The sequence below is a fragment of the Calypte anna genome, chromosome 3, assembly GCF_003957555.1.
Source record: "Calypte anna isolate BGI_N300 chromosome 3, bCalAnn1_v1.p, whole genome shotgun sequence".
NCBI classification, from domain to species: Eukaryota; Metazoa; Chordata; class Aves; order Apodiformes; family Trochilidae; genus Calypte; species Calypte anna.
Window position 1 is genome coordinate 25,164,235 of NC_044246.1, and position 25,755 is coordinate 25,189,989.

Genomic DNA, 25,755 nt, shown 5'->3' on the forward strand with positions numbered 1-25,755 from the left:
CCTAACAGCAGGGCAATTATTTGCTGAGTGGGATTTTTATAAATCCCCTGGCAGTAGTATGTCCTGATAATTATGATGAAGTGCACTGGTCAGTGTTGATTCAGCAATCCCATCTCTAGCAAATATTTCATTCACAGCTCTCCTTCATGCTTTTACTTTTATGGCTTTTAAAGATCTCTTACTTTGCCTCTCAGCTTGCTAGTTTTTTTTTTACAAATTACAATGGAGCAAAAAAGAATTTTTAGTTAAGTCCCTATTTTGTTCTAGTCTTTTCTTTCTTGTTTAACTCCTCATTGAAAGACCAGAGTGAGAAAATAGGACTGTATTTAGGTTTTATTGTGGTAATCACTTACAAAAGCTTCTTGCCTTAAAGATTTTTTTTCAATATTAATTGACTGCTAAATAAAATATTTATGTTCAGCATATATGTGACTTCAGACTTATGGAGTTCAAACAAAAAAGTAATTAAAATATAATATACCTTTATTATTGTTCAGTAAAACTCCAGTAAAAAATATTTTAAAGATATAATGCACTTTCTTTTGACTTCATGCTACATTATATCCTTGCTCAACTTCACTGATTTTTAATTTTGCATGTTTGTAATCATTTGAAGTGCAGTAGCTATACTGTACCTATAAGGGCATATTTGGCTTGTAATTTTATAGGTAAACATTAAAGGCTCAGTCAAGAAATAGGAAAAAAGAATAACTCAGTCATTAATAAAATTGCAGCGTGTAAAACTGTTTAGGCTTTATTATGCCTCTTGGGATCACCAATCTTTTCTGACAAACTATGCAGCATAATCAACTTGGCCTTGGTTTTCTCTTTCTGCCTGCATCTTTTCTTCCTTTCCTTTCCTTTCCTTTCCTTTCCTTTCCTTTCCTTCCTTCCTTTCCTTTCCTTTCCTTCCTTTCCTTTCCTTTCCTTTCCTTTCCTTTCCTTTCCTTTCCTTTCCTTTCCTTTCCTTCCTTTCCTTCCTTTCCTTTCCTTTCCTTTTCCTTTCCTTTTTCCTTTCCTTTCCTTTCCGTTCCTTTCCCTTTCCTTTCCTTTCCCTTTCTTCCCTTTACCCTTTCCCTCTCCTTTCTCTCTTCCTTATAGTTTAGCTTTCCAAGACAAGCTGTTAAATAATTTTATTTATTGTATTCTGGGAAAAAAACCAAACAGTTAAAATGTTCTTCTCCCAGGTAGAAATGACAAACAGGAAAAGAATACAAATTGGATGGTCTATACCATAGATCAAATATATAATTGGAGATGGAAACAATACATAAAACTAAAAAACCCGAAACAACCCAAACAAATCTTTTCTTTGCTAATGTTCATTAAATTAATACTTTTCTTATGATTTTTTTTTTCCCTTTCTGTATATGCCACCATTAATTATAAAGATAAGAAAATGATTGGGGAGGAAGCTAAGTGAAGAGTGTTAGAAATGCAAAATGATTCAAAATATTAATGTAGTGCTAAGGATGACTGGGTAACAAATGGTACATTTGCCAGTATGCTTGACCTGACACAATTAATATTCCGGGTCATGCTTGGGTTTCCATGATGGAAGGTCTGAGGCAGAGAATACTAGGGGAAAAATACATCTATTGTGTAACTCATTTCTCTCTCTTTTTTTTTCTTTTTTCTTTTTTTTCCCCTGGTGGGTCAGAACCATAGTCTTAAAAAAATAAAAATCTGTGCTTTCACACCTCATTTGCCATATTAACCACTGGGCCACCATTCACCAGAAGGGCCTGATGCAAGGAGGTCAGTAAGAAGCTATTAGCAGAGTCCCCTCCTGAGATTCCTTTGGTTTTATTGAGGTGGAAGTTAGCATGACAGTACTGCAAATAATTCAGTTGTAGGTTTTTAAACAGTTTGCAGAGATTTCCCCATAGTGTTTGTCACTTCCAGAAAATTATTCCTGGAAATGAAGTCCCAGAAAGCTGGCTTTGACAGAGGCCCTTCTCAGTTTAGGACAGGTACAGAAATTGTGTCATTCTCCCTGCAGACAAGAGGTACTTTTTGTAACCTATCATGATATTTTGGAGGGTAACATATTCTATTATGAAATAAAGGTGGGGAAAATAGTGGACTCAAAATATGATGTAATATATCGACAGATACTTTTCCGCCATTGAAAAATCAGTATTAACTACGATGGTTTTGTAGTTGAGAGAATATTATAGTAAAGTAGGGAAAAGATGAAGTACATTTTTAACACATTGTGTCATGACAATATGCAAATCTATTTAACACTTAAGGCTCTGATCCTCTAGATTCTTAGTTCTGCAGACTGCCAGCTCCCTGCAGAGGATACCGTGAATAGGGCATCCTTCAGCACACAGCACATGTGCAAGAAATTAGAAAAAATAAGACTATGAAATTGCAGAGATATTTATAAATAAATGGAAGCAATTTTTCCAGAGGTTGGTTTGAACTGGAAAGTAGAATCAAACTCAGCCTGTTTTCTCTCCTACCAACCCTTTAAACCTTTAGGTCTAAGCTTAAAACCTTACCATAAAATGTAGGGAACTTTGAGTAAATTAATATTAATTTTAATCTGTCTAGATAATAACACTGCTGATTGCTCTGCTATCTCTCTGTTTGAATACTTGAGCATATATAATTAAAATGCAAAGTAATCAACAAGGATTGCTTATTTTTTTTATTTAAAATGCATTTATAATCAACTTTGACTCCGATTATATGAAGATTTCAACTGTAAAACAACTTTTAAAGTGTCCAATGGGCCTCACTAAAACTCCAAAACCATTTTCATACTTCATACATTCTCTGATTAGTAGGTAAAGAAAGAAAAAGAAAAGATGACTCTGAGTTAAGATACTTTTTCAGATATAATAATTGCTGATTTCAAAAGACACTGAATCAATCATTTCCCACATCTATTACGGCTAATTTTTGGTGTTGTTAAAAGTGCTAAATGCAAATTATTCTGTGCACGTTGAGATACTAAGCAGCATTTCACAGTGTTTCAACTCTTTATGAGCTACAGTTTTTTCTACTGCCAAACATTTAAACAAAGAAATGTCAACTAGAATATACATAATATCTCAATTTAGATTGCAAAATGCAATTTCAGAAAGCCTTGGAGCCATTTATACTTGCTCTGAGTGACAGAAGCAATGCCATTTCTTAGAGCCCATACAGCACATTGCTTTAAAGTTATTCTTGCCTGTAATTCTTCACAGGAAAAATATTTCAATTATTCAAGATGTTGTATTTTTCCATTTTAGGGAAACAAAACCCAAAAATAAACCAATGAGATATAGATTAAAATAATTAATTTGAGGGGAGGTTGACATTTCTTACCTAATTTGCTCTTCAGCTCTTATATTTTTTAATTTTCTTTTTTAAAGAAAATATACTCCTTTAAAAAAATCTGTTGACCAGATACAGCCCTGATAGGATTTGCTACTGATCAACAAATCCATGTCCAGCAACTTCAGAAAATCATTATTATGCCATAGTGGTTTACTCTAGATCATCCTGTCTCTTAGTGGTGCACATGGAGGTCTTTTTCTTCTGAGAGTGTTTACATTTATGGTGACATTGTAGTTTTCTATAAAATGTATGCTTTGCAGACATACCATGAGAGAATGGTATGTCTCTCACTAGCTGGGGACCTCTGCAGGCACATGGCATGGCTGGACCACAGTGTCACCACACTAGCAGGACACAATAGCTGAACAGAGATGACACAGGAATGGGGGATAAGATGAAGTAACAATACTATTAGTAGTTTGGTGAATTGTGAAAAAAAGGTAGTCACAGGCAATTGCTTTTCTGATTTACTGTCATTAAGAGAATGAAGGGCAGAAATTCATTGATCAGAACACAGCAGATCTGATGGCCATGGTAGGACTAATGCATGAAAAGCCATAGTGACCATGACGTAGAGTTGGCTTGTGTATCTCCAACATGGAATATAATTTTTTGCTGAAGACCCTGACTGTGGCATTTTATGTTTTAGAGAACTTGTGCAAGAAGTGTATAGTGTAAATGCATTTAATAATTGTGGAACAGTGTAATAAAACCCATGCCATCATATGGAACTTTTGCCTACATAGTGCTTACAGATCACGGAGTATGAGGCTTGCATTTACTCCAGCAGTTCTGTTTGCCTGCTATTTGAAGCATGGATCTCTGATATTATAGTTTGGCATCAAGAAGAGCTGAAGGAATGACCAGTGGATGTTTGGCATAAATATGTTTCTACCATTTATTTCTATGCACATTCTTTCTTAGCACAGATTGAGACAGATAGTACAGTGAAATAGTTTATAGGATTTGCACTAATAGGGGGACATATAACAAAGGGCCAAAATAAATTGTCATTAGGGCCAGATCACTTACAGAATATAGCCCATTCAGTTTTGGATAGCACAACAATATGTTTAAAAAGCTACAATCTCTGAATATTTTGTCCATTAAAAAATAAGTTTGGGCTTATTTATTTAAATAAAAATGGGCCTTATTTAACTGTTTTGACATGAGAAACTGGAGCTTCCCAGTAGGGTATGTTAATGAAAAATGCATTAGAGCTAATTGGGGAGTGTTCAGTCCTCTCAGCCCCATGAGATTAATACTTTATGAGGAGACTGATGCTCTACTTAGTTTTCTCATGTATCCCCAGTATTGTTCCATTGGAGAAATGCAAGATCTTAAACATTTACTTTTTTTCCTTACATTTCCCCACATCACAAAACTTTCCTTTTCCTACTGTTTTTATTCAATATTGTTTAGCAACTGAAATTATGATAAAAGGAAAGGACAACATATTTTAACTGAGCAAATCTATTTTACAAGTCTAAGTATTTCTACAACTCACTGTTGTTGAAAATAAAATTACTCTTTAAGCAACTCAGTATCTTTAAATTAATTGTTGCCAGGTGTCTTTAGCATATATCATCTGTTTTATAGGAAATTTAGTGGCTTTTTGCAATATAACATGGGAATTGTCATGTTTAGCATTTCATAATTATTTCAGTAAGCTCACATATGTTTATTTGAGAACTGTTTGTATACAACCAATAAAATCTCTGTGTTTATAGTAATTATTTGGGAAAAGTCTGTCACATAATTTTGACTTGCCAGATATTCACAGATTGCAGATCACACAGATTCTACTTCAGGGTTTGAAATGTATGTTTTATATTAATAATTGTTATATTATAGTACACTCGTGATACAGTTAATGATATATCCTGAAAACATGAAATAGCAAATTCATTGGAGAATGAATTTTTCAGTTTAATTCACAATTCAGAAAATTTTATTATAAATAGTATTATAACTGAAGGCATTTGACTACTTAAAGGAATTTAGTGTGAACATTTTGTTGGAAAAAAGCAATTACTGGTATTTGGTTTTCTGTAAGTTTTGTTGTATTTCCCCTTAACTAATCATTCAGTTTTACTTTTCAAGATACTGCAATTGCTACTGTCTTGGTCCATACTGTGAGCTGATAGCATAGGCCTTAGAGGGACATGATTTATGTTCCCTTGAATAAGGATTTACTCTTTAAGTATGCCTTTGGAAATAATAGATAATTATTTTTGTTCCTGTTGTGTATGTGAATTTAAATTAAACTTGAGATTTCAAAACATCTACAATGGTTTGCCTTTAAAAGTAGATACAAATTTGTACACTTTTAATTATTTTAAAGGAAAAATTAGCATGTTCCTTTGTCTGCTGAAGTGGAAGGTGGAAGACTGTGACTGAAAGAAAACCTTGGGCTGGGATACAGAAAGCTCTTTCTTCCATAAAATGAAGTTACCCCCACCTGCAGGGCTGAAATACAGATTATACATTACATTATCCTATTTAAACCCTTTTGTAACTGTAGTGCAATGCCCAAACATGCATTTAAACTGTAGATCTATCCCATGTCAGTGGTTGTTCAGAAACTTTATGTAGAAATGTTTATTTTATAGGTTGTTTTTTTTTAAGTGGTTTGATTTATAGGATAAGTGCAACAAAGAGTTTTAGATTAGTTGAAGTCAAAGTAACCCCAGCTTCTGCTCAGATTCCAGGCATATACAATTCACCATTGAGAAAATCTCCAGATCCAATGGAACTGCTGCTACGGGAGTCAAAGCCATTGGGACACAGATTGCAGCAAAAGAAAAGTCCCTTTACCTATGACCTCTATGACTGGCCAACTTGTCGAAGGCCTCCAACTTTCTCCACGCTACAACCTCTGCCACCTATTGGCAAACAGAAACCTCAGGTAACATTTTTCAGTGTCTCTGATGCACCTTTTGTTTGCATCGTTTTTCATAGTTTGTCATAGAATATCCTGAGTTTGATCATTGAGTCTAAAAAATACCTTTTGTGGATCTGTTTTTAAAAAAATAGATGTAATGCTTGCATTCATGATATAAAGTCTGAAACATATTCATGTTAAAAGAAACCTAAGAAGTATGTAAAAACAGGAAAATTCAATTCTTTAGACTTCCCATTTGTTCTTCAGGAAAAAATTGTCATTTCCGATGTCATAGAGAAGACCTGGTATAACTGGTATAACCCTTGATTATAAGTATAACCTGGTATAATCCTTGATTAAGGGTTGGACTTGATGATCTCAGAAGTCCTTTCCAACCCAGATGATTCTGAATCACACCCCCCCCCCAAAAAAAAAACCAAAACAAAAACCTCTGTGTTGGGGAAACAGTTCAGAAATATACAGGTTGTGAGCAATCCTGACTTACTTCAATTTAGGCCACATTGGGTTAATGGTTATTGAGGCCTAGTTAGAGGCTTTCTAAGAATGAGCTACTGGGAAAGAGATAACTTAATTGGCAACAGAAGAGGAAAATAATTATGTGAGAAGAATCTTTCAGTGAGAATGGTATGTGTAATTGGAATACAAAGCCACCTGCATGATAAGATGGTGTAAACAAGGCTTCTCTATATAAAGTGAGTGCAAGTGGCTAATAAACGATTTCATACAATCATATTGATGTGCACATGGAATCCTTAAGCCTCTGCAGACTGTTTTCCCACACCCCTGCATGGCCCTCTCGATGCCACCCACACCAGTATTTTCCATCGGTCTCTGTCCCCTGATACTTTCTTTAGCAGACTGATTTGTAGTGAAATGAGGCAACCAGGTGCCATTAATTGCCAGGTAGTGGGCATGAGCTTGTGTTAAGCCCACCTGTGCCTGATAAGGGCAGGCCCCCACTGCACATGAGCAGGATTAGGGGGCCAATAAAACGCCACCAGAGCTCATCACCCTTAGGGTGAGGCTTGAACCCACCCCTTAGGGTGAGGCTTGAGTGGCGCAGCCAGTTAGCGCACGGTACTTATACAGCACACCTGAGCAATGCTGAGGCCATGAGTTTGAACCTCACCCTAAGGGTGATGAGCTCTAGTGGCATTGTATTGACCCCCTAATCCTGCTCATGTTCAGTGGGGCCCCGCCCTAATCAGGCACAGGTGGGCTTAACACAAGCTCATGCCTGTAGAGTAACAAGGCAACCAGGTGCCTCTGATTGCCAAGGAGTGGGTGTGAGCTTGAATCAAGTCCACCTGTGCCTGGTTAGGTCAGGCCCCCTACTGAGCATGAGCAGGACCAGGGGGCCAATAAAAGGTGAGGCTCACAGCCACAGGGCAGCTCACTCTTGGGGCACTGTATTACCTTCATTGCGCCACTAGTGCTCATTGCCTCCAGGGTGAGGCTCTGAGGAGTCTCAAACCCGGGGCCTTTGGCATTGCAGTACTGTGGCTTAGCCAGCTGTGCCCCCAGAGCCTCCCCTTTTATTGGCCCCCTGGTCCTGCTCATGCTCAGTAGGGGCCCTGCCCTAACCAGGCACAGGTGGACTTGATACAAGCTCACACCCACTCCTTGGCAATCAGAGGCACCTGGTTGCCTTGTTACTCTACACATGCCCACTACCTGGCAATTAGTGGCACCTGGTTGCCTCATTTCACTACACTGATTTATTTATTTTTAGAGGTGACAAGTTGCTATATATTAAAATAATGGTGTAACATTTGTTGCTATTAAAATGTATATAAGCAAAATTTAAATTCTGAAATTAGATAGCGATATTATGATTCATTGGAGTTGGAATTCTTAGTTTCAATTTTAAATGAATAAAAAATAGAAGACATTAAAGGTAATAGGACAAATTATCCATCTTTGATCTTCTGTTTTTGCATTTTTTTCCATCTGAAAGCCAAGAGGCATCCTCTCAGTATAGAATAACTTTTGCATCCACTTGCTGTGTGTCAACTTTAATTGCAAAAATTTCTACATTTTCTTCTTCATCACAGCCAAGTTGTGTAGCTCCCATTTTTAACTGTCATGGTCTTCATTTTAATTTCAGTTATTGTCAACATCTGTTGCAGAGAGTTTTTTCCCTCTTCTATAAAGTAAAAGAGATCTGAGATGATGCATCAGAGTGAACATCCCACAAGATGGCAAAACACCTTATTATCAAAATCTACTGGGAATATGCCAATATACACAGCAGATAGGCTTTTAGGTTCTTCACTTGATGATGGTATAACATGTAGCTTTTACCAGCAAATGCCTGATACAAGTACTCTTTGACATAGAAGTATTCTGTCTTTCCCTCTCATCCGAAGCATTTCAGTTTGACCAATCTCTTGAATCTTCAACTTGCCTCACACATACACTTTCAGTACCAATTTGGCTTAGAATGACCAAAATGTGTTCAGAACCTCTTAAATTTTTTTTTTTACTCTGTCTTGTATTTAAATTTTCTCTTCTGTATTTTGCTTAGAAAGAAAATGCTCATAAATGAGTCCTTCTCAGTAACTTTCACTGAAGCTATCATTTAGTTACATAAATTAGACAATAATAATGAGCAATAAGCAATGCATAATATAGCTTTATTGGTATTTTACTATTCTTAATCAGTATGGTTATGTTCACTATAATATTACAGTCCTTGGTAGAGGTGATATGAACTCAGTCTTAAGTTTGAACTAATGCTGGGTTCAAACTATGTGTCGATATACCACCTGCCACAATTTTCCTGTGGTTTATCAATTACATCTTTATTGTTCTTCAGTGGGGACAGCTATGGGCATACTGGCTAACCCACACAGAAGAGCCTTTTCTCATCTTTATATCATGACTGACTTGTCCTTAGCAGGATGAGTCTGTATTGGTGGTGGGATATGAAGGCAGAGGCAATTGGTTAGAGTACATGGTGAAGATGCAGGCCTACCAGAATATCATGGAGAAGTCGAGGTGAACTGCAGAGTTCCTAGATTACTTCTAACAATAAGGATCAACTGCAGGGCAATCCTCCACCTTTGTCCTTCCCCCCTTTGTTCTCCGTGCATTGAGCTTCCTCATTGAATGAACTCATTGGCTCACATTAGAACCAAGACAAAATGTGGGCCAACAAAGCCAAGTTTGAGTGTTAAGAGAGTTTGGAGCTGATGTTGTAACTTTATCTTCTTGGACCAAAGGGGCTGTGTTGGTCCTTCAGTGGGATGTGACTGAATGTACAGTCTCTCAGGGTAGAGGGGAAGATTTTGTCTGATTGACATAATATAGTAGTCATGCTTTTAAATAAAGAAGGAAGTCAGAGGGCTTCCCATTGTTAAGTTCCTCTTGCAAAACAGCTTTACTGTATACGAAGTGTCTTACAAGCTTCTGTTTGGATTTCTGAAGTTCAGATGCATGCACAGCAGTTGTGCACAGATAGCCTTTTAGAGCAAATCAGAAGAGTTCTGTTTATCTTCTGCACCTCAAAGAGGGAATTTACTATATAATACTTTAATCCTTTCAGCACCCTGGGATGTACACTGTGGGGTAAATTTTCAAAGCACAGTGCGTGGATTTAGCTGCGCGACTCTTATTGATGTTAATGGGAGTCACACGGCTAAATCCCTACACAACACTTTGACAATTTAGGGTTGTATGTCTAAGAAAAGGACATTGGTTTGAGCTGATGAAACAGCTGGAAACGAAAACCCATCAGAACACATCCTGAAAGTTGTCTGCTGTGACAACAAGGAATTTAATTACTATATATATTTGTGTTCTAGTTCTCTGTGGTAACACTTTCTGGCACCAAGCTTCTTTTTCTAACATCTATCATGCCCACTGTGAGTCACTTGTGAGTCACATCAACATTCTTTCAAGTACCTAAAATTTGTGTTGCCCATAGGGCTGGATATTTTATATGAGAATGTCAAATATATATGTTTAAAGGAACAAAAATTAGCTGTCAGCTTTCTCACTGGATGATGTGTATTTAATATTTTATAGATAATCTTTATGTGTGTAAGATTTACAAGAAAACTTTCAATGATGCTTGCACATCAATTAGATCTATCATTTTTACTACTGAGTTAACTAGAATTAGAGCTTGATGAAAACAGAGATAATGCTAGAATTAGAAACCTGTTCATTAAAAGACATTAAGAATAGAAAACACATTGCTTTTTTGTTTTGTTGTTGTTGTTTTTTTTTTTTACGTGCTATTAATTTTCTTAGAGTGGAGGCAAAGAACATATGATTTCATGTAAATCATAATTTTTTTAAGTTTCAGATTTTATTTATTAAAATAAATACATTTATTTATGTATTTAAACTAGTAAGAATGCCATCCTCTTAATCTGGCAAACCAATTCACACTACTCAGCACAAATTCCAAATACAGAACACAGAGGTGGGTGAGTTACTTTCAGGGTGAAGACTGTTGGTCAACTCCCTACCTTCCCTTCCTATCCTGACCTCTCTAGGATTTCCATTTTGAAACAGGATGCCTGAAATGCATTCAGGCACTGCCAGTTTGTAAACATTTTAAGCACCATTCTACCACAAAGATCTTACAGTTAGTCTTGTAAAATGGAAATAACAAAATGGATTTTATTAGATGTCTATTTGTAGGTATATTTCTTCAGATACGTGATTTAGAGGAATAGAAAAATATGCAGGGAATGTTCAAAATTATATTCATATTCCAACAAACATACCCTATTTTCATATAGAGATAACATAGATTTGTTTGAAAGACCTGTGCTTAGCAACACTCTTCTCCCCCCTCCTTCAATTCGTAGTTGGACTCTATTAATTTCATTTGAGCTATGGACTGAGAAAGAGTTAGATGGTCTTAGAAATTAAAGATGGGAAAAAAATTCTTTCTTGGATATTTGACTTGGCCCTTACACTGATGGAATACCAGTCAGTATTTTACACTGAAGAAGCAATACAATATTAAGAAAGACTATTTGCTAAAAGCAAGCATCTTTATCTTGATACTGCTTGACAACTGTACATTTCTTTCTTCTTTGCACCATATATCCACTTCATGTGAACACCTTGCAATACAGACTATTCATTTTCTGTTATAAATTTCATACTATTTTTATGCCTTGATCATCAGATTATATATTACTGGAATATTGGTTACTGGGTTTAGTGACCTGTTCTGGTATCAATTATTCTCTCATGGGTGATAATACTTTTCAGTCTGTTTTAAAGACTTATAGTGATCATATTAAGTGAACAATTTTTGCAATGCAGAAGGTAGAAGTAAGAGAATATGTGTAAAAAGTGTAAGTATTATGCTCAATCGCTTACTAGGACCTTTAAAAACATCTCCAAATCATGGTCCTGTGCCTTTAAAAAGTAAAGTTCCAATAAAAATCCATTAACTACTTTCAACTATAGCAGTCCTCCTGTCCAGCTGTGAAAAGTACTAGATGATACTTATTTGCCATTTGTGTTATTTACGGTCCATGACTTTTATGGTAACTGGTTCCTATTATTGGTTTCTATTAATGTAAAACATAAGTGAACATAAATGAGGCGTGAATCATTTCTTTTTATTAGCCCCACAGTCTTCACTCAGTGCCTGCAGTAACTCCAGCTGTGACTTGTTAGTGATAACCTATTTAAAGAAGGATATCTTTAAGAATAAAGGCTGTGATTAGGATTCTTTGTCTGTTTATAGTTTCACAAGGTTTCACTAGTTCCTTGCAGGATCAGCCATGATGGAAATAAAAATTAATTAGTAACACTTCTAAATCCAGAGTTATCACTAAACTTTCCTGAGCATTATATGGCACTAATTATACGCCAGGTAAGTTTGTATTGGTTAGTGCTAAAAGTAAAAACATGGGCTGTATCACTTTGACAATGCAGGAAAGTGTTATTTAATGGTATATGCTGATATAATCAGTCATCATACATTTCCTCTTGAAAAATAAAATGTGTATTTATAGAGAGAATTGGAAAAATTGATGAGTTCTTATTCTTTTAGTGAATAATGAAATTAATGTGGAGTTAGACTTTTCAAAAATGAGCAATACTCCTACATTATCAAATTCATTAGTTTGAATTGTGTAAGAAAAATGGTAAATTTAAAAGAGTGTATTCTTTTTAGGTAAAACATTATTTATCCTATGAAAAGGGACAGACTTAAGCTTTCTCAATAGGCAGAATCTAGATACTTAATACTTGTGTATCAGTTTTTACTTCACCAACATTTTTTCCAAGGAAAAAGTAAGTTTCTTAATCAATACTAACAATGAATTGTTAAATAATAATAGATATTTGTTATTAGTTAGATAAATCTGAAGTGCACATTCTCATTCTCTCTTTGAAGCTTCAGAGCATTTTATCAACCTTTGTCTTCTCTGTAAGTATCGAAATGAACTGCTTTAATTATTTCTGAAGAAAAGTCTTGCTATGCTTCCCAAGCACTCCGTGTCTTCTTTTATCAGTGATGTGTCATGAATAAAAGAAGGAAAGAAAAGAACTGTAATGCCACAATAAAACACTTGCATTATCCTATACCTTCCAGGGCCCTTTCCGTGATCCTGCTGAAGTATTTCAGCAGCGCCACAAGCCTTTGGAACCAACCTTGCGAGTGGCGACATCAATCGATTCACTAGAGAAGGCCAGAGAGGAAATGAAATGGGAGGAATGGAAAAATCGTATACATGACAATGAGTAAGTTCTTTGTTTTTTCTTATATTGTTATTAGAATGTTTTCTTTATTTCGTTGCTTTCAGAAATCTTTCATGCCTGACAAAATGAAATGTCAAACCTGACAGCTTACTAGCAAACATTCTATATATGTACTTCTAAATTCTGTGTCCTTAGATTATAAACTGTTCAGGGCAGAGACCCTATCTTGTAATTGTGTGACATGTGCCATCCATATCTGTGAATCTACAGAAGAACTTGTAATCATAGTGTGTGATGCAACAGATGGGCTAAATGGGAAATAAGAAAACAAATGCAAATTCTGTTTTGTCACATGCATCGTGCCAAGGAAAAAATATGTTTCAGTCCTCTTATTCAGGGAGTTTTCAGACTACAGGAGGAAAAAATGCTGTTGCATGCCAATGAGACTTGCTTGCTCTCCCAGCAGACTACCAAAGCTCCCTTGGAAGGAAAGAGAGCATATGTTGCACATGTCAGAACATGATGCAAAAATTGTGATCATTTTTGAAGCAGTTTGGTTTCCTAATCCTTAGCATTTGCATTGAGTCAGATGGGCCAGTTCTATTCCATACAATCCCAAATACAGACATAATCCATCCTGAAAGATTTAAGGCTTCTGTCACAAAAAATTTAGGGCTATTGCCAAAATATTTCCAATTCTTTTCTTACCGTGTTCAAACTCTTTTTTCCAATCATAATAAAAGCCTGTTAAGTTACCTGCTCTGGCTTTCTAGTTAACTAGGGAAAAATCATCATTTCTCAACTTATTCCTTGAATTCACTGCTTCTGGCAATGCTTTGGCACTTTTAATACCAGAATTCAGAAGAGAAAGGAATCACTTTACCTTGTGAGCAGCCTGTGATCTGCTGATTCACTGTGACATAACGCTTTACTATTTTTCATCTGCTTCAAGCTTTTCCATCAGCTCCATGTTGCCATGTGTCAGCTTCAGGACTGGGACTTAAGAATGCCAGAATCAATTGAATTTGCATGACTTGGCTTTTATATTTTTATCTTGTATTGCTTTCCTTGCATTTTTCTGCTTTAGTGACTTTAAATGGAAATTCTATTGAAAACAATTTTGAAAGAAAAAAAATAAATCATAGTTTGACTAGTTTTCCACTTTCAGGCAGTTACTTTTTTTTGCACTTGGTGCCAAAAAAGAGATATAGTGCTTCTTATTCCTTTCATAACTGAGGTGAGTTACAAGTAAAAATGTACTCCAGCTTTCTGTTCCTCTCAGTATTCTTTCATTTATTGGGGTGAGGGAGAAGCAATTTAACTTTCACCTCTCAGCTTAAACTAGGGATTTTTTAATAAACAAATTATTTCTAGCTTCTGCCAGTGAAATTTTAAAACAAAGCGAAAACCAGCACAAACCCACTAGATAATAATTAAGATTCTACCTTTCATTTAAAGTGTTCTTTTCTCTGAGTAAGTTGTGACTGATGCATCCTAAGTGAGGATGGATGATGTCCTTCATAGATAGGCACAGCTGCATTGCCCTGTCTTTATTTGATGAGGTTCACCCCAGACATCACTGTCAACAGTTTCAGAAGGTCAGAAATATTTTGCTGGTTCTCTTCAGTAAGTGAACTGAGAATCTTTGGTCTTGAACAGTTTAAAATTTGGAGTCTTTAACTTTGACAAGTATTAACTGATCAAGGGTCTTTATCTTATGGGTAAGGAAGCTTTTAGCACCATCCTTATAATAGAGGAGCAGTGTTCTAACACAGATTCTCAGCTTTCTGCAAGTTAAATGCATAGTGTAGTATACATTTTCAGGCTATGATAATTCCATTTGTGCTTCATATTCAACCAACCATGCAAGGGTCACATCTGTAACCTTGAAAAGGTGATGAGAGAGTTGCAGGTCATCATCAGGACTAACACTTACTTGTAATGCAGCTGCTGTGTGGGATGCTGGTCTCCAGGGAGGAGTAAGCAAAGGGTTACTCAGATTGTACAGTAGCTTTTTCTCTGCAGTGTCTATTATGAATTGACAAATTTCTCTCTCCTTCTATGTAATTGTGTACTTTGGGACTGTATTTCTTCTGGTAGTGCTTCCTATACTGATTATTCTTCTGTTTTAGAAAATAAGGAGAGAATGAACAGCAGAAGTGTATAATATTTGTTGAGAAAGCTTGTGTTTGCAAAAAATGACAAACTGAATCTTTAATCTGTATATTTCCAGGGAGAGTATTGTATGGTACCTCTTAACATAGAAAAATTGCTGGTGCATACGTGCAATTTCCAACAGTGTTCAGAATTTTAGCCTTTAAAGTGGTAATGTGTTTTCTCTAGGTGTTTCAAGCTCCAAGAAAACTTTTCCTTCTGATAAAACATAGAAATACTTGAAAAAACTGTGCGAGAGTTTGAGGAGGGTGAAAGTAGTCTGAGTGAAAGCAAGAGAATGTTTCATTTACTTAAAGCAGCTGCTGGAATTTCCTATTTTGTAATGAAAGAGCAGCTGGGCAACGTAGCCTAATCAGAAAGATTCTTTTTTCTCAGTTGAGGTGTTACTGCCTTATTGTGCTATTTCTCATACAAATGAAGTGATTTCCCCCTCTGCTTGAATAGGAATGACAATTGGACTCTTTCTGGATGGCCACATAATAAACTGTTGTCTGGTTTGAGACACCAACTGCTGGATCCAGTAGATTTAGATCGCTAAAGCATGAAAAGCTTTTATTCAGTTGCAGGCAGCTGCATGCTGGCCTAATTTTCCAGAGAACAAAACATAAATGATTTTCATTAACTTTGCTGAAATCTGCCTCATGTGTCCAAGTATATTATTAAACATCTAAACAAACAAATCAGAATGAGCTGCAATGTGGTGATAGAAAAGCGATAAACTAGTGGCAGCATAAGGCTGAGGTTTCCCAGTTTATTGTAGTCTTCTGGTGTGACGCCAGACACGTTGTCTCAGTTTCCAGCTATGCCCTTATTGTACTGGAGTTGGCCAAGTGGGTCCTGAACACTTATCTGTAGCAGAGTGCAGTGGTTGCACACCTTGCCCCTCACATGCTGTGTGGACACTGCAGCACCAAGCTCTTCGTAGGCTTGTTCTTTCCTTTCAGAAATGCTTTCCTTCAGAAGCAGCTTAGGTGCTCTGTGCTACTCAGTGCTGTGCATGAAAGAGAATTTAATAATCTACATAAGCTCTATAGTTCGAGAGCATCTTATGAGCTGCCTAGTACTAAATGTGATAAATTTTAAAAGCAAGTCACTTAGGTAAGAATGAATCTTTTTTTTAAAAATCTCTTAATTTCTACATTTGTAATTTCTGATTTAGCTGCAGTAAAAGTGGCTTACTACGTCTTATGTCATACAAAGATAAGGTATCTGAAAACTTTTTTCAAATTATACTTAGTTTTTCATATGCTTTGCAACTTCAGCAATTTGCATATTTTCCATAGTGTTATTGTATTATGATAAACAGGGATTATCATATATTTTCAGATAATGTTTTCTTGACAATTCAACTTCTATTTGTAACTCTTCCATTTATTTTAATTACTAGCACAGTGTGCAACATTTATTAATCAGCAGAGTCTTTTTAAGTTAAAATACTAAATTAGCTAACCCCATTAACACAGAATACTCCAAACAAGCAGTAATAGGAGAGGTAGTTACTGTGCAAATCGTATTATACACGCGAGTGCTCTAGGGCACAGTTAAGCATGATTACCCTCTTTTGATCCAGTATTCCTCTGCTTCTTCCAGCTAATTTCCACTGGAAATTTACAAAGTAGTGCCTTCATTTTTCCATCTTAATTTTTCTAATGAAGTTCTGGTACTTTATAACACTGGGGATGCAGATAATAAGTCTGTGTATAATTAAGAAGTTCCAGAATTTGCTGCAGAAGAGATCTCTTTTACTTCCTACAAGAACTAGACTATGGTTTCTTTGACACTTCACATCATTGCAGACAGGAGTTAAGCAAAAACAGGCAGAGAATTCTTAGATTTACTAATATTAGGATGAAAGTCATTGATAGTTTATTGAAAAAGCATGTAATTACAATGTTACTGTAGACAATGTTTGTAAAAATGCACCCAAAATACATTTTGCTTGGCAAAAGTACTGCACAAGAGGTAATCTGAATAGATATGCAAAGTAAAATATTGTCTTTCCTTTGTAAATAACACTTTGATTGTAATGTGCACTCATTATGGACTAAATATTAGCTACACTGCTGCAGTTGGTTTTCTATGAAAAACCATTGTGCTGCTTCCTGTTTTCCCCAAATGAAAAGGTAGACATCATTGAATTTGATGAAGAAATTCCTTCAGGTAAAACCCAAATGTGAAAGCTTAAAAATAATTTCGTTTCATGTTGTATTTAAAAGAAAAAAAAAAGATACAAGATTCACAATTTACCAGTAGAGAAACATAGTTTGTTTGGAGCTAATAGTTTGTTTTTCTTTAAAGTGGGACAAAATTGTTTTATTTGAACTAGATCAAGACAATAAATAATTGAATTATTACTGCATGGAACCACTTTGCATTAAAATATAACAATGGTATTATATATCTAGAGCTAAGATTTTGGTAGTATTTTTACTAATAAATTACAAAAACATACAGTACAAACAAGTATTACAAATATGAAAGCTTGAGAAACATTGCAAACAATTTTCCTTCTATTTCTCTGAGTTTAGTATCTCTTATTGTGCCCTGAAAGTGCAGTATGTGTGGCAGTTTGTGCTGCTGATCTCTCCTCTTCCATTGCCTTAGACACCAGAGCCCAGTACCTACTGCTCCTTCTGTCATCTTGGTCCATTTAATTGGAAAGACTTCAGTGTCTAGAAGGCCTTTTCTATCCACAGTCACAATAGTGAGAGACATTACAACAAAATAATCAGAAGAGAGGGAAGAAATGGCAGGTGAGGAAATGCAGGCAGAAGGATCACGAGAGGGTAAAAATGTGGGGAAAAGAAGGATTAGAAAGATGAGATTAATAGGATGGATATGCAGGGTAGTATGAGTGAAGAAAGAGAGAAAGCAATTTCTATTTTTCTTTACAACAAATATCTTTGGTATATTTTTAAAATTTAAATACATGCCACTAGCAGCTGTCAGGTCTTGGACTGGATACTAAGCCGAGGCTTGTAGGTGTTTTTGCTCTAATAAGTTTCAGCACAGTGTGGTCCTGGCAGTGGCACAACTGACCTTCATTACCAGTGACACTGACAGCTTTGGTCCTGGTCCTCCCTCAGGTTCTCTGTGTGCAATACCGCTATTTGCAGAACTGGAGATGGCTTCACAGTTTTGGTTCCAAGTCATTCCCCCTGTCTTGAACATAAGAATCCAGTCAGTGAGTGAGTGAGCTTTTGTGGAAAAAACTATAGAAGTCTAGACTTGTGCTGTTGGTAATGGCATCATGCTATTGTCTGGATTTAATTATCTTCTCCTTCCATCACTCTCTTCTGTCACATTCAGGGCACATACTGTCATTAGTTTAGGGAAAAGCTGTGTCAGGTGTTTATAGAGAGGTACAGAACACAATACCATTACTGAGGTGTTTTGCAGTGCTATTTGTGCAGTGTTATTGCTTTTTACTGTTATTATTGGTTGTGGGGGTGTAATGACTTTTGTATGACTCCCATTAATTTGGTTACCTTACTTAACACAAAAATTGTTTTAATATCCCTCTTAATTACTTATTCACATAAAGCTATGAAGATTCTTACTTGCTGTAAATAGACACTGAATTTGCAAACATACGATCCTTTCTTGTAGTTAGATTGTTATTGCTAAAGGATTTGCTCACCTATGGTTGCTTAATTTTTTTACATAGCAATAGATATGTATTCCAGGCCATATGACACACACTCCAGGTAATGTTGTTAGAGAATATGTGAAGATGATCACATTTGGGGTAAACTACAGGTAGAACATACTGTTATTTCTCTTGCAGTGTTACAACATATGGGATTTTTTTTGTTTGTTTGGAATTATTTTTTAATTATTCATTTGCTAAAAAGACAAAGATTAACTGATCCACAGTAAGATAAAAACTTCCGTGAAGGAAATTTTATAGGAAAAATTATTATAATTTAGTTTATCTTTTACTTTTCTCAAGATTTTTTTTTTTGCCATTTTGTGTATAAATTTTACTGATGTAGTACTCATTGGATTATGAATGCTGTGGTTCAACTAAATTCTATGCATATATGGGCAAATCCCTAAACTGCTAGCCTTGTCTTCTCAGCTATCCAGTCCCCTGAGAAAGCCAATTTTCTTTCATGTCTGAACAAAAGAAAAATGTACTATTAAAATGCAATTCAGAAGTGATAAAAACTGCAAGTGGAGCAGCCGGCTCACAGCACCTTCAATGTATTCTCTGGGACACTGGGGCCACATTAATTTTTGTGTGTGTGATGTCCATCCCATGTGCAAATTAGCATTACAAGTACCATAATCTGTCTTATGTGAGACTGTCTTTTCCCATGAGTATACACATGCTACTATAGTTTTGTATAATTTGAGTCTGCTAACTCAGTGTTTTTCTTTCACTAACTTTACATCTTTACGTTGCATTTGTTTATGGTACTTAATAGAGTAAATTTATATGGCTGGCAAGATTCTGAAATAGTTTCTTTCCACTTCATAAAAATAAAGAAATACAATTTAAGAAAAAAAACACACAACAAAACAAGCACTTGAACAATTGCTGATGGATCAGTTAGTCCAAAGTAATAATTTTCTGAGTCTGTATCAGCTGAGAGACAAAGAAAGGTATTTCAGTCTCCATTGTTATCAGAAGCTTGTTTGACTAACTCCAAGAGGAACTCTAAAAAGCCTTGAACTTGGAAAAGTTTTTAATTTACTACACCTGTTGTTATGGCAGTTAAAGTGATGTTTTAAACTTCTGAAGTGTTATTTTGTGACTAAGCTGTAAAATATTTTTTCCTGCACTTACAGAATAAAAATTTCATGTTGCATTTTCAGGCTACCAGCAACGATAAGCTTAATTTTACAAGATTGTACTTTATATTAAAATATTCCTGTTTGCTTGCAACTCTTACAAACTGGAACAGATGGAGATAAGACATCTTTGCAAGGTCTCTTGCAGATTCTTTAGATATGTCTTTCATCTTCCTCCTTACACTTTGCTGTGAAACCTACCCAGAAAACCAGTAGATGTCATTAGAGCCAGGGACATCCATCTGAAAACATCCTCTTCTGTGCCCAAAGCACTTAGCTGGAGTTCACTGTTCACTGGCACTGTGGAAGCAAGGAGTAGACTGTAGCGGGAAGAGCCTTTCTTGCTCCTGAGGCTCAACGAGCTGCTGGCCTCTCCATTGCCTCACACCAGAGTGAGCTTCTCTCTGTGGGTGTGTGTCCCACCTTTATCGGCCCCCTGGTAATAGGGGGCCTGCCCTAACCAGGCACAGGTGGACTCACACCCACTCTTTGGCAACTCGAGGCACCTGGTTTATCTTGTTTCTCTACAGTAGGCCATCAGTATAACCAAAAGTGAAAGAAATAGGCTTCAAAAAGTTGCTAATTAGGACATAGTTAACTTGAGAGTAAAGTACACAATTTGTGAATTTAGAAAAAATGTCTGCATTGTGTGCTACCAATATATGAAAGTCATCAGTACTATTCATATAAATTTCTATTCTGCTAAATGAGACTCAGGTTTACTTAGCTTTGGTTAACAGACATAAAAGGAGGCATATCTAGTTTAACCTACAAGGAGTATTCTTTCTGGTTCAAACATGCCTTGGTTTATGCTTAAACTGCTGACATGCTTGAAATGTTTCTACCCCAGTGGAATTATTAGGTTGGAGTTTTGTGTTGGGAACCTACAAAATTGTAAAGTGGATGGAAATTATCAAGAAATGAGCTGTGTACTTGTGCATGGTGCTTGCCTGCCACAGACATCTGGCACAGACTGCATTCATTGTCTGCTAAGACTGGAGGTGTCAACATGCAGATCCCAGGAAACTGAACCTGGCTCAGTGTCTCTTCTTATCATGCTGATTGGCAGTGCATGTACAACAAAAGTAATAGTAATGCAAGTTATATCCTCATACAGAAAGTCTTCATGTTATCTTGCTGAAACTCTCTCTTTGATCCAAATTTAATATAAAAGCAGCTATAAGAGAAATTGCAGTAACCCTCTTATAATCGTGAGGGGGAAGATTAAGAAGGTAATGGAAAAAAGCAGGCATAGGTGCCCATGTTACTTCCTGTAGCCTATGATTTACATAAACTTGTTCTATCTAGAGTAGAGCATAACTGATTTTTAAATATTATTCAATTTCAGATTTCTTCCATTTTCTTCTTACAATAAAAATAAGAAGTATGACCCATCAATTATTAGGTCAAGTAAATATGGTCAAGAAGCTTATGGAACTAAACATTTCCGAGAAGTACAGCCAAAGAAGTGGGTAGTAAGCAAGGTAAGTCACTTAAAAAATTAAAGAATGTAAAAGATTTTTATATTGTCATTAGATTAGAACTAAGTGAATTTGAGCCTGACTCAGAGATCATGGAGTCTAACAAGAATCTTAGCAGCATATTATAAAATCACAAAGACCTGATGTGCTGAGAAGTTCAATTTCTGGTAAGTTCAATTTGAAGAAATTCAACATTTCTTTCACCTACAAGATATAATTATGTTATTTCTTCATTGCCTTTTCTGATTTAAGAACAATTGCATATTTTCTATTTCATGTTAAGTTAAACTTTAAGAAATATCTGGCAAAACCTGATTAAAAAGAATAAAGTATTTTACTGCTTACTTTCTTTGGAAAAACTCTAAAAATTAGTGAAAAGTTGGTTTTAGATATACTTCTGACAATGCATCAAGTTTAATTAGACTCTCATATTTCAGGTTAGTGCTACAAGAGGTAATTTTCTTCAGAACATGTTTAACATGAGTTTCTGTAGTGCTTGCATTACTTATATTTGTATTAGGTATCATAATCACATTTAAATTTCCCAGTACAAGAAAGATAATTGATTTAGTGGAGAGTGCAGCACAGAGCCAAAAATATAGTTAAGGGGCTGGAGCATCCTTTGTATGAGAAGAAGATGAGGGAGTATCTGTCCAGAGAAGAGAAGGTTTATGGTAGATCTTACCCATGTGTAAACTCCTGATAAAAGGGGATTAAGAAAAGGGGGGAAGACTTTTCTCAGACTCAGTAGTGGTTAGTAACAGGACAAGGGGCAATAGACATGTCATAGTTTGAGTACGAGGAACTAAAGGAGGGCTTTCGGACTCTTGAGAGGGATGGAACACAGTCCCTCCCATTTCCAGCCCATACTCAATAAAGGTCAGGCAGACCAAAAGCCCCACTCTCTTTCACCCACTCCTTGTTCCCTGTGCTCCTTTACCATCAGCTTGCCACATGCTTTGAAGAATCCACATCCATGGTTTGAGCTTGGCTGATAACAAAGGACCATGTGGCTGCTCGCTCCCCTCCCCCATTATGGGATGGCGAGGAGGAAATCCACCCAGAACCCTGTGGGTCAAGGCAAGGACTCTGAGGTTTTCACTCACCAATTATGTTCACAGGCAAAACAGACTCAGGGGAAATATTAATCTGTCATTACTCAAATCGAAACAGGCCAAAGAAAAAACAAAAAAACCAGAGCATAAATACTTTCCCCCCACCCTTCCCTTCTGCCAGTACTTTGTTCTTGGTATTTCTACTTTCCCCAGAGCGTCATGGGGGGACGGGGAGTGGGGTTTACAGTCCAGAAGTCACAGGTTGCTCTCTGCTGCATAGTAGAGGTTGGATTAGGTAATCTCAAGAGGTCTTTCAACCTTAACAATTTCATAAGATCGATTACCTATCTGCCTGAAAGTAAATTAACTTTTGTAAATATATATCAAGTTCCAAGGAATCTTAGTTTGAGAAGTAATATTTTTTTAAGGAGTTCTATCTCAAAACTTTAAGGTCAGAGTAAATTTTTGATATTTTAACATATATTAGTTAAATGTCATGACCAATAAAGACACAGAGATCAACATTTAAATACAATATCTGAATTGTTCTATCAAAAGCAACGAGTGGAGGATATGACTGGCTGAATTCCCACAGCGTAAGTGACCTAAAAGTCTTATTGGTAGTACTCATCTTGCCCTGTAAAGGCTTCCTTTTCCAGTCCTTAGAAGATCTTGATCAAGCTTAGATTATGATATCAAACAATGTAAAGATATTTATATTACATATTGTATCACACATATGTAATACTGTGTAATATTAGTGGCTTGGCTGAAACAATTAAACTGACTTGTGATCTTGGATAGATTTCAGCCTGAATCTCTGGAGGTGAATAACTGTATACATTAACCCAACATGACATAAAGCTTTCCAACCCCAATTCTAAATCAATAGGAAGCTTCAATTAGGAGTTGCTTACCCAAACAGAGAGATAAGAGAGGAAAGAACTATTTGTGACCTACCTTCTGCTTTAATGGGTCACTATTATCAGGGGGGGAAAACCCCACAACTCCACCTCCTTACTATATTTTAATGGAAAAAGCCCTATAGGCAGGTGTAAGGCCTACGTTCATAACTGTTAAATTTGAAAAAATTCACTGTCACCTTGATATTTCTAAACTGTATTAAAACTTTATATATATCAGTGCTGGGAACAGAATGATCCATTTCTAATGAGTCACTAGGCTAAAAAGCATATGACAAAATATTACAAAAAACAAACAGATTTTTGCTTAACACTGTGTCTGCTAAACGCAACCCTCCTTTGAGTGATATTTCTATGGATGCAATTTCTGTTAAACCTGAATAGCTGGTAACTCTGTCCTGGTTTATATTCAGCTTCTGATAGCATTATACTAAAGAAGTTTTGCTTATCATTCATTGCTGGTAGGACAAACTACTGTGGATATTTCTCCAAGGAGGAAGTTCAGTGGTCAGTGACCCCTCTAAGCTGCTGAGATATTTGATATTATTTTGTACCAGCTGGCTTTTTAAAAACTACATTAAAAAGTTTCCCTGTATTTTCATTAGAATGTCCTAGTTTTGTTTCCCTAAGGTTTTCCTGTTTATAAGTGAGCATTTTAATTCAAGTCACAAAAAGATTAGTATGTAAATTTTATAATTACTCTAAAAGCAAAATGAACAATAATGAAAAATATTGCCTTATTATATTTCTTCAGGAAAATGAAAGGGTATTAGCACAGACTTCCTCTAAACATAATTATCATAGCTATGTAAGGAAAAGTTAATAGTTCTTCTTTTCATCTAGTTACAGTCCAAAAGTTTTTATCTCACTCTGTTAACATTTCAAAGAAGTTTCTGAGCTAGGGGAAAACCTGTTGTATTCTGTCTTCATTTAAAGTAAAAAGAAAGAAATGGAAATATTATACCTCTAGTGAATCTGAATCTCTTTACTTTACCCAGTTTTAAATTAATATAAAAATGCTTGCAAGTTTATTATTATATTATCTAAATACCTTGAACTGCCTTTGATATAGTTCATGTGAGAAGTGAATATAAAAAAGAACTACCAGTAACAAGGACTTTAATCTGTAATGATACATTCCAGTGTAGCTGGACATTCAAGGGATCAAATATACTAACTATAATCTCTCAGTTGTCAAAACACTCACATATGTTTGTGTTTACTGAGGCAGAAATGATAGCTTACAGACTTTAATCACTTTTGGAATTAGTTTGCATATGCATTTTACAAAACTGACTTTAATGACAGCATTTAATGTTTTCTTATTTGAAAAATTCAGGAAGTGACATTTTAAGATGTTCTTTCCCAATGGATTCTTTCCTCTGATTCCTTATTATAGGTGAATTACAGTACGACTACATCACTATTTCATTATTTGCACAGGGATTTTGGCCCTAAACAGATTTTTATTATCTACAAAGCATAAAAATACCTGGTACTGCAAAGAATTAATTTAGAGAACCTAAGCATATTGCACAGAACATAAAGTTGACCTTTACCGTCTCCAGCTTTTGGAATGGAGGGGGATGTGGAACACATCATGGATTTAATGTGGCACAACGCTGTCTGCAGAAACTTGGGTGGGACTGTGACTGCCTGCCCATTGCACCCGATGATTGAATCTGCTGTCACCAGCATCCTGATAATAATGAACATTCAGCTTAACGACCGTGATTATGATTATCATAATTGATGTGCAAGAGCAGTATGTGGGGATCATTACATCTGAACTGTACAGCAGAGAAACATGCCTTAGTTATGGATAATTTTACTTTTATGCATTGATTGGGATAAAATATGCCTTTCAAGTTCAACAGGCCAGCTTAATATAATTTTAGGACGATTTCTACATGTATGAATTGATGATTATGAGCTTCCTGCAAAACAGTCATTCTAGCTGTTTATTTTGAATTGCTTCATTCCATTAATAGTGGGATATAATTAAATAATTTGATGCTGTTGAGTGGAAATCACTTACAGAGTACTGCCAGCATTAATCAAATATCAAGTTCTAATATTTCTGATTGTCACAGCCATGCCTAGGCTAGAAAAAAATAGCCCTTGTAATTCACTGCCAACACAATTTTGGTTTTGGAGCAGTAGAAATTGAGCTGTACTCAACACTACTGGCATTTTCTCGCTGTATTGTGTAGCCATTAGATCTGGGAATAGTTGTTGTATTGCTTCCATCTTTGTTACCAGAGAGAAAGAATTACAGGCTCAAATTCTGCCAGTGTGGATGAAGGTACAATGAACAGCCTCAGACTATTTTGTAAGACAGCAGTTGCCTTCAATTGAAGTTATATGAAGCTGTGGAAGTATTTAACTAAATCACGACATATATA

General features: G+C 35.9%; 1 protein-coding gene across 1 annotated transcript in view; it reads left to right on the forward strand.

The window, feature by feature from the left end:
• Positions 1 to 25,755, forward strand: part of SPATA17 (spermatogenesis associated 17) — a 90,100-nt gene that overhangs the window by 45,753 nt on the left and 18,592 nt on the right. Inside the window, exons 7-9 of the mRNA XM_030448276.1 lie at positions 6,041 to 6,244; positions 12,813 to 12,961; positions 21,240 to 21,375. Of these exons, the coding sequence (XP_030304136.1) occupies positions 6,041 to 6,244; positions 12,813 to 12,961; positions 21,240 to 21,375 (489 nt within the window). The remainder of the gene's footprint in view (positions 1 to 6,040; positions 6,245 to 12,812; positions 12,962 to 21,239; positions 21,376 to 25,755) is intronic.